The sequence below is a fragment of the Ammospiza nelsoni genome, chromosome Z (assembly GCF_027579445.1).
Source record: "Ammospiza nelsoni isolate bAmmNel1 chromosome Z, bAmmNel1.pri, whole genome shotgun sequence".
Classification (NCBI taxonomy): Eukaryota; Metazoa; Chordata; class Aves; order Passeriformes; family Passerellidae; genus Ammospiza; species Ammospiza nelsoni.
The window spans coordinates 13,833,937-13,844,113 of NC_080669.1; the positions used below are offsets into that span (position 1 = coordinate 13,833,937).

General features: G+C 38.6%; 1 protein-coding gene across 2 annotated transcripts in view; it reads left to right on the forward strand.

The window, feature by feature from the left end:
• SNCAIP (synuclein alpha interacting protein) overlaps positions 1 to 8,566 on the forward strand; it is an 88,116-nt gene extending 79,550 nt beyond the window's left edge. Inside the window, exons 10-12 of one of the 2 annotated variants that reach the window (XM_059492242.1) lie at positions 854 to 1,922; positions 3,719 to 3,786; positions 7,999 to 8,566. In XM_059492242.1, the coding sequence (XP_059348225.1) occupies positions 854 to 1,922; positions 3,719 to 3,786; positions 7,999 to 8,083 (1,222 nt within the window). In that variant the 3' untranslated portion in view covers positions 8,084 to 8,566. The remainder of the gene's footprint in view (positions 1 to 853; positions 1,923 to 3,718; positions 3,787 to 7,998) is intronic. The other variant, XM_059492244.1, reaches the window with a different exon arrangement.
• Positions 8,567 to 10,177: the final 1,611 nt, after the last annotated feature.

Here is a 10,177-nt window from a genome sequence, read left to right on the forward strand (position 1 = left end):
CGGACTCATCAGAGCAGGAGGTGCTTACCAACCTCACAAAAACCTAAATTTTGTCACCTTGTCCTTGCTTAGAGGAAAAGTGGTTTAAAGTAAGAATGTGAAGTGTTATGAGCTCTAGCATATGTCATGGGAAAAGAAAAGGTCTCTTTAATTTACATTCTTCACAAATCAGGCATTGTTGAAATTGCTGTTTCTTTCTGTAAAAGAGTTGGAGTTCTAAATTTAATTTATTATTCTATTAGTATGAAATACATTCGTGTCACCTTTCTCTGGCTTTTCAATATTTCATATCTGAAAAGGTTTTCAGTGCAAATTGCTCTGATTTTTTATGAGGTCTTGTATGGTTGTTATTATTAATACCAGATGCAGCTTAGATTTATGAACTCAATGCTATGCAGAGAGGTGGTACTTGAACAGGACCTAAAATAAGCTAGTTTTGTATTATGATGTGACTTGAATAGTAGACATTTGGCCTTGTGGAGATTTTTTTGCATGTCAACTCTCACAAATAGGAGTCATTTCTCTAGAGTTTTCCTCATAAAGTCATATTTGATGCTTGAATAGCCATTCTAAGTTTTGATTTTAAGGAGAATTGGTTTTTGGTTTGTTTTTTTTTTTTTTTTTTTTTGTGAGAGAAAATGAAGGCACTCAAACTCTACATAGGAGTAAAAACAGTATTACATCCTTCTCTATGGAATCTTTGCTGTGGCATCATAGTAATGAATTCCACATGAGTAGCAATGAAAAGGATAAGTAACAATAAACTGAGACAGACACATATATTGGAAATGCCACTTTCACATTTTAGATATGCCTTAATTTTGCTGTGACATTTTCTCTTTTTTTCTTTAAGCTTGCCATCATCTCCTGCTTCTGGCAAACCCCAGTGGAAACCATCTGAAGCAGATGAATTGTCTCCCCCAAAAAGTAAATTGAACACCCAAGATGGGATTCAGATTCTTGGCAGCTTGGGAACGAGCACATCTACTCGTGCTCGAGCTAAGATAAAAGATGAGGACTCCGATAAAATCTTGCGCCAGTTGCTGGGGAAGGAAATCTCTGAAAATGTCTGTATGCAGGAAAAGCTGACTTTGGAATTTCAGGATGCTCATGCATCCTCCAAGAACGTGAAGAAGATTCTGCCAGAGAAAAGGGAGTTGAAGTTAGCCCGACTGAGGCAGCTGATGCAGCGGTCTCTCAGCGAGTCTGATACAGATTCAGCTAATTCTGAGGACCACAAGAACACCCCAGTGAAAAGAACTGACAAACCAAGGCCTCAGCCTATAGTGGAGAGTGTTGAGAGCGCGGAGAGTTTGAACATGATGCTGAAGAAGCACACTTCCACAGCAGGACGGCGCTTCCCTTTTGGCATCAGGGTCTCTAAGTCTGTGGACGGCCACAGTCCTTCCCCCACTTCGGAGAGCAGCGATGCGGATAATGAAGCCCCGTATCAGTCTGGTACCATCCCTCAGAACCAGTTCTGTGCAGACAGCTCTCCATCCAGCACTGACAGTGCTACTGCCCAGAAGGTTGCCACCAGCCCAAAGAGTGCTCTCAAGTCTCCATCCTCAAAGCGCAGGACCTCTCAAAATTTGAAACTTCGAGTAACTTTTGAGGAGCCTGTGGTGCAGGTGGAGCTAGCAGAATCAGAACTGAATGAGGAAAAGGATAAAGACCGGAGCAAAGGAGTCGTGCGGGCTCCAGCCAGCTCTGGGGAGCATGCAGGGGACCAGCTGAAAAGGCCTTTTGGAGCCTTTCGCTCCATAATGGAGACACTGAGTGGCAACCAAAATAACAACAACAACTGTCAAACAGCAAACCTCATCAAAACCTCCTCAACGCTGCCTTTTACCTCACTAGGAAGGAAGACAACAGAAAGCAAGGGAAATCCAGCAGTTGTCTCAAAAGGAAGAAACAAGCCAGTGAGTACACTGAAAGAAGGAGGGGCCTTTTTTTTTCCTTGTCTCATTAAGTAATGCATAAGTGTGACAGCTTCTTCCTTCTGGCTTTCTATTGCAAAACAATACAATAACACAAACTTTATTGTATTTGGCCTACAGAAAGCCCATCCACTTCCGTTTTGGAAGAATTTTCCAAGGAGTGGCAAATATTGCTTATGTATAGAGTCTGTGCTCTTAGGGCACATGATTCCCATAATCTGTGTTGAAAGCTTTCCACAGAGATGTGATTCACGTGGAAATTATGTTTGGTGCTGCAGTGAGTGACAAAACATACAATGAGAATGCCTGTCTTGAAACCATGCATTTTCTTAGGAGTAAATAACTGAAGGACTAGTCCTGTCCAGTAAAGACTGCTGAGGCCAACCAAATAAGAAAAATAACAGGAAATATTGCAGAAATGGTCCTTCATGCTTCTGTGGGAGCTACAGCCAACCCTAAGTAGTGAAGCTGTCGGCAGCAAGTCTTCCTTGGCCACCTTCTGCTCATAGCACAGAGTCTTCTTGTGTCAGAGCTTATGGTTGGCCTGTCAGAAAACGTGCTGTGTTCAGATCTTTCCCTCTCTACAGTGAACAAAGTGCCTTTTCTGGGAACCTAAGGGAAAGAGGGATGTGTGCACTTTAAAGACTGGTCCTCTTGTTTAAAAGATAGGAGAAAATACTTGGAGCAAATGCATCTTTCAAGGTTTTAGGTCATAGGTTGAACTCGATGATCTCAAAGGTCTTTTCCAACCTAGTTACTTCTGTGGTTCTGTGATTTTGTACTGAATAGAAGAGACAGATGTAGGAAATACTGTGGATGCGGTATGTTTGTGGAGTGAAGTGCAAGCATCTGGAGATACAATAGAGATGAGTGAGAGGGAATTGTAGATGACAATCTGCTGTGGAAGACAGGCAGGGAGGGAAGCAGTAGATGGAAAGACATGAGGCGAAACAATAATTTCACAATAAAAAAAAAACATGAAGCAGGCTAATAGGAGGAGAGGCAGCAGTAGTGAATTATATACTGTAACAAGTATGACAAGTTAATGGGAGAAAAAGACAGGAAAATCTTAGGCAAAGAGGAGGCAAAAGAAAGAATGGAAAGAGAGAACTGGAAAATAGTGAATAGTCCATATTAGTGGGTGCTATTAGACCATTAATAGCTATTGCTATTGCAAACTGAAATGAAATTAAATGAAAAAATGAAAAATTCAAAGGAGAACTAAAGGGCGAAATAAAAGTGGGACTGCATTTCTTAGTCTACTTAGAATGACAATATGAACTACTGATTTGAGTCTTTAAAGACATGCACCATCTCGTTGAACAGCCAGTTTAACAAAGTAGTTTTACAACACAATGCCTTTTTTTTTAATGGGAGATTCAGATTTCATAGTGACAGGAGAAAAGACTATCTGTTTTCAAAGATGTTCTGATAGGTTGCAGGTCCATGAGCATTTTTTGTAGTTCCCTAAGAAATTTGAAGGATTGTATGAGGTAATTGTAACAGTATTGATGCTTGCAGTATAAAATGCTTGTTCTGTGAAGAGACCATGTTTGCATTTTACTGCTGCCAGCATCAGAACCGTGGAAAGAATAAATTTTCATACCAACCCAAAGAACCACAGCACATATCTCAAAGAGGTAACAAATTCAGGTGCAAAAAGAAATCTGTTTAAATGTTATGTGGCTATCTGACTGCATGTTTTAGTTGATTTCCATGTTATGCATGTGGGAAGCTCTGTGCATGCTCTTAATTGTTATGATGTTGTACTTCTTTAGGATCCTTACTTCAGCTACACCAGTCTTTCTTCTAGCACGTTGAATGAAGAGCTGTGTAACTATGCTTGGTATGTGCTTTTGCCTGGTAATGTTTAGCATCTCTGTTGCCTTCTTTTCTCAAATTGTATGTGTTTTTTAACATTGTAACTGAAGCACTCAAACTGATTGATTCACAAGAGGGGAAGTAGATGAACATCTAAATTCCTAGAAAAGCAAAAATTTATGATGGATTTCTGCTGATGTCACCGTTGAACTGGCTGCAGGATTTCAGTTCCAAGCAAGTACAGAAAGTATTCATGCTCATAAATCCACTAGGGTATATAGCAGGCTTTGGCTGAGCGTTCTGCCTCTGTTGAATAAAAGTCAAGTACCAGATGAGAATGGAAATTAAATTTCCTCTCATGAGAAGAGCAAAAAGACCGCAGTTCATCTCTAAAGAGAGTACAAAGAACATGAAGCAGAATGCTTTACTGTAAGAATAAGTGCTCTTCTGTTTTCACACATTTTCCTTACTTTCCCTTAGACCTTGAAGTTAAATCTGTTTTTTAACTCTTTTTAATATCAGATTAACTCTGACTGTATTCAAACTCCTTAATTTAGTCCTGTTCCCTCCAGATTATTCAGGCAGATGGAAACCAGTCCCTCAATTACATAAAGATATGTTGGAAAAAACAACAGTTGATAAAATGTTTATTTTATAAGCAAATGCTCTCTAAAAATGACCTGCTATTTGCATTTAACTCTTAACACTCACAAATTCCTTTTTTCTTTTTCTGTTAAACTGAGATGTAAAGTTAGGTTGAAATTAGTTATTCTGCTGTTCAAGACTCTAAGTTTCCTAACTTTCAAGTTAGTGTTTTCTAAATATCTAATATATGAAGGAAGGGGGGTCCATTCACTAGTTTTCTATTGCCAGGACCTTCCCATACTTAAAAACTCCGTTTCTGTAATGGAAATGTGAGTCTTGTTCAGAAGCCATTGGCACAGCATATGTGAAACCAGAAACTGTAAGATTTCCAAGAGGTTTCATTCTCTTCTGAAAACAAAGAGGGAAACTTTTGTGCAGAAAACTGGATAGCAGCCGTCTGAGGGAGCATCAATGTGAAGCTTCCAGTCAAAACATCCAGCTGCCTGTAGAGGAATACCAAATGATTAATCTCATTCTTATGTTAGAGCCATCTCCTAGGTGTAGGCAGTTGTTGTAATTTGTCACTTGCCTTGCGTGCTGCTCTTGTGAGAGTGGCAGTGTGGCGTTTTCCCAGAAATGAGGGACAGGAATGTCTGGCTGCCGCTGCAGGGCTGTGGAGTCCCTTGCTGGGAGGGTGATGGCTGGGCACGAGCTCCTGGCCATCCCTCCAGGCACTGCTGGTGCAGGCACCATGTCCTAAAGCCCCCATTACCACAGACACTTGGAGAACCAGAGAGTGGGAAGCAAGGAGCAGAGTGCACGACTGGCACAGCTGGAGGAGGTGTTACAGTGCCCTCAAATCAGGAGGTGGCAAACTGTGTGCCCAAGTCTGTGCATGAGTTTGCGAAACATCACAAAAAAAATGGGAGTTGTATTTTGCTTTTCAGAAATCAGGACACAGACTGAAGGTTCTCAGAACTTCTAAGTTAGCCTTTGTCATGACCTATGGCATATGTTGTGATTTTTGAATAGCAAAATGGGTGCTTTTTGTCAGCTACATGATGCCCAGTAGTTGTGACATTTAAATCTTACAAGAACATCACCATTGTATGCATTACAACCTCTTGGACACTTTGAATTTTCCCTGGATAGTCTGGGGACACTACATAATTAGCATTTCAGAACTATTTTGAAAAAATAAAGAACTTTTTTGGAAAACAGGACAGTCTTTGGTGGTTAAAAACTTTACAGATTTTTACATTGGGAAGTTGTATTTCTAAGCACTGTCCCAAGCCCATTGTCACACTACACCCTTATAATAGGGGATTTCATTAGCATTTTCTGAAATCTGACGTCATTATACAAAATCTGCTTTCAGTGAGATTGCGTTCCTGCCAGCTAGTTTCCCGCAGTTTTTCTTCAGCTTCTGTTCTTTTAATTTGTTTTTTTATTTTTGTTTTCATTCAAAATACCCCAAAGTACATTAAGGGTTTGTAGTTTACTTTTCAAGTTGGTCACAGCTTAATAGTAGAAGACTCTGCTAAATTTTTTAGTGGCCTATTTAAATTTGATACACTCTATTTTTCTTAAAGCCTTGAAGGAAATTTTGGATGTGCAAGATGGTTTGGGGTATTTTTTCCTCTTTTGTAAGGATTACTTTTGCATATTACAACTCCAAGCAAATGTTTGTAGTCTTTTTCCATCTTACCTGTATGCAAATGAACAGTTCCTTCCCACACTTTGAGTCATCTGAGATCTGCATTACATTAAAATAAACAGTAACTCACCATATCAATATAAAATCCTGTACATAGGTCCAGCTATGAACAGCAAAAATTGCTTCCTACTTGGGGGCACTCGGCAGAATCCATCATCATGTCTGTCTGATAGTAAAATGGGCAATAGCAAGCGGGTCTAACCTAATACATATCCCACTGCTAGGCCTAATATTTGTAAATTACAATTTCAAATATATTCTTCAGAAAAAGAATGCTTATTTCTGTGTCCAACAAAATAGTAACCATTACCTAATTACTAACCAGTAGCTAGTAACTATACTAGTAGAGTGTAACATGAATATGAAAGTAACTTTGTTGCAGAAGATTTACATTTGTTCTCTGGTGGACTGTTGTGATCACGTGTCACTGCTTGTTGCATGAGAGGATGTATTAGTGGCCATATGGGCACTAGAATCTGTTAGAAATTTAATTAGAAATTTGGTTACTAGCAATATTAGTGATACATTTTTTCCAGTTGTAAAAAGCATATCTGTTCAGTATTGTTGCCTAGAGACATCTGCATTAGCCAAAATTTTTCTTTGAGGTCACACTGCAACTGTGGAGTTGCCAAAGGGCTCTTTGGTGGGCCTAGTGAGCCTTTACATGGGGAACTCACCCACAGGGCTTTCAACCCTGCAAGCCTGGCCCAGGGCAGCAGGTTAGTCTTAGCCTTATAAAGCATCCTTCAGTAAAGATACACAGGTAATGCTATGATAACAGAAATGCACCTGAAATGCCAACATTGTAGGTACAGCAAAGAGTTAAGCTCCTCTTTTATCTCCTCAGACTCAGTTCTGCAAAGTCTGTCTGGTCTGGCTCAATTCTGTGCATTTTGATCTTGCCTTGGGTATGTGACAGCTGTAATTTAGATGAGTAAAGAGGGGTTTAAAATAGAATGATCCCTCATGCATTTCTTATTAGGACCCAAAACCATGAGGTCAGCTTCTTAAACCCCGAAGTAACCGCCAGGTTAACTAACCATGCTAAGTGTAAGTTTATTGGCAATATTTGATTCTTTGTGATGGTTGTAGATTGAAATAAAGTTGTTCTAGCTTACAAGAGTCAGGCTTATGAGTTAAAGGGCAAACTCCTTCATGCACACTCTTGGTCTCACTCTAGTGTCTGTCCTTTGCAGCAGCAAACCAGCTAGTCATGGTTGTATTGTAGGAGTTCTGCTCTTCAGTACTAATAACTAAAAGTGAGGCTCTTAGCAGGTTTGAAAATTGCTGTGGATTAGATGCTTAGTGAACAATCAGTTAGAAGTGTTAATTGAAGAGAAGGTGAACATACTGGGAATTCAGAGCAGGAGCATATGAAAGGAAGTGAAGAAAATGAGTGCTACAGATATGTTGTGCTTAATTTTTCTACTCTAATTGGCAAGCTTCATTCAAATCTCCTATACAACAGATAGAGAGGTTCATTTCTCTCTGATGATACTAACTGTGATAAGATAATTCTGTTATAGGCAGAGTCAGAAACCAATAGGATATGTCTAATGTTGATTGTAGTGGATCCTTCCATGACTGTGATACTTTCCTCTAAAGTACAAGGAAATTTTTTTTATATTCTTTGCATTATTACCAGAACATGACAACAGCACACCAATTAGTGCTGTGACTTAAAAAGCTTCTCATCATCCCATTGGTTTTCAGGTTTGATTTCAGAATGAAGTTATAACTCAGAAAAAATCCACAATATTAAGAAGTATTTTGTTTAGACAAATATGTGTCTAGAAAATGAGCCCAGAGAGAAAGATTAATTCAGATTTTAATACATACAAGTGGAACAAAACAGAGTAAATAAACAAACACATTGCCAACCCCTTTATATTTTTAATGTTACCACTGAGTAATTTTCTCTGGTTTTTTCTCCAGGCATGATGACATCAACTGGAAAATCCAGAAATCTGACAGTCAAAAGAGTATTGAAGAGCCGGAGCTGCAGGAATTCTTCCTCTAAAACATGTCATGATGTCTCACTTTGTTTGAAATACCTGAAATATAGCCTTTTGAAACACTTATGAGAGACATAGCCCTCACCAGCAAAACAGCAGCTGTTAGGATGCCTTAATTTGTATCAGTTATACCATATACAAATCTTTTTTATGATATATGTGTATATGTAACTTGTTTGTAAGCTGTGCTATGTAAAGGCATGGGTGAGCAGAAGTAACAATTTGAAAATTGTTATGACACTTGCAACCTCCAAAATGTTTGTTAGGCCACGGAACACGTTTTGTACTTTGTGTCTTGCATGGATATATTGTCATATATCTTTATTTCCCTTTGTCAACAGCATATACTGGCAAAGTTTCATCCAGGACTCTGCCTGAGCAGCTCCTCAGTGAGATCAAGGCAAAAGCATTGATTGTTTTTTTAGTATGTTTTGTCTGTTGTTATTTCTATTTTTTGTAAAAAGGAAATAAAGATGGTGTTAATAGGATACTCTGAGTGCAGATATTCCTGTAATTCATTTCCTCTTTTGAGCTGTAAGGTTTTTTTGTTCTTTTTGATGTTCATCTGATAATTAGACAACATCCAGTTTCTGGATTTCAGTCCATTAGTTGTGTCAAAAGTTGCTTTAATATTTAGTAGTCCTTTATCAGCTTTAAAACATGTAGAAATAAAAAAAAAAAAAAAAAAAAATGGTGTAAATGCAGTTTTAAGTTACCAATTACTGCTACTTGCCAAGCACTGGCAGTGTGCTCAGCTTTGCTGAGCTGTTACTGCATAATCTGCTGAAACTCTAATCCACATTCTCTTAAAACTGTCATGATCCCTTTATTGAATGTTCTTTTAACTTTTCAGAGAAAATTAATTAATTCACTTTGTTTCTGGTAAACTATGAGTACATTCTTCAAATGCATCCTACAGCACAACATCCAAAAGCAGACTACTAGGCAATCTTTACTGGTCACATTTATTTATATCAAATATGTGTGCATATATTTGCTTTATTTTGTTTTCATATGTTGATTTATTTCCATTTGAAGACTGCTACAGTTTTCTGAGAAAGATTCAAAGTAATGAGGATTTGTTTTGCTGACTGTTCTAATATAATACAGGGAAGTCAAAGAAAGTTTGCCAAGGAAATTTTTTCTTTGTCACAAAGACAGTCATAGAATCATGAAGTGGTTTGGGCTGCACAGGACTTTTATAGATCATTGAGCTCCAATCTCCCAGTAGTGGGCAGGGACATAAAAGATATGATCTTGAAAAAAATTATGATAATTAAATTCCTGCAAATGCAGAATTAGTAACTAAAAAAATGTGGGCACATGAGGATTTTGATTAAGTACAATGCAGTTGATTTCTGTGCAGTTTCTCTTGCCTTTTCTTTAGGCTTCATTTATGGTCAGTGAGGAGAGAAAACCTTCCTGATTATGATTCATTTTGCCTATTAGATATGTTGTATTTGCCCGGAGAATTAGCTAATCCCTTCCTACTTACTACAGGGGAGCTGAGATAGTAAAGCTATAGGAATAGTTACTTGCTATTTGGATGCCTGTAATTAGGTGTGATAAATGTCTTTTTTTGTGTTAGTCTTCAGGTCGATGCCACACAGCTTGCAAGGGCCAGGATGCCTGAATGCCCCAGGCACCCTGGGTACGCACAGAATACTACTGGAAAAATACAGGGCCAGCTGAGACATCAGGAAAACAAACAAACAAACCCCAAACAAACAAACAACCCCCCCCAACATAACCAAAACAAACAAAAAAACCTCACTACACACACACAAAAAACCCACCCCAAAACCCACACAATATTAAAAAATGAAACTCAGAAATTCTTTCCACAGTTCTTATCTGCCACTTGGCAGCACTCTGATTTTTTAGCTAAAGTGATAAACCTCGCACGCTAGCTGACCTGTTTAAAGAAACAACCAAACCTCCAAAAATATCTGTGAGTCAGGAACAGCAATACCTCTAACTGGGCCTCCTGTCATCTGCGTGCATATGAAAAATCTGAAAGCAGAATGAGAAGACACATATGTGCTGCAATTGCCAGAGTGGTGAAAGAGAGTTAAAAAAGAGAAATTCTGTGTCTGGTA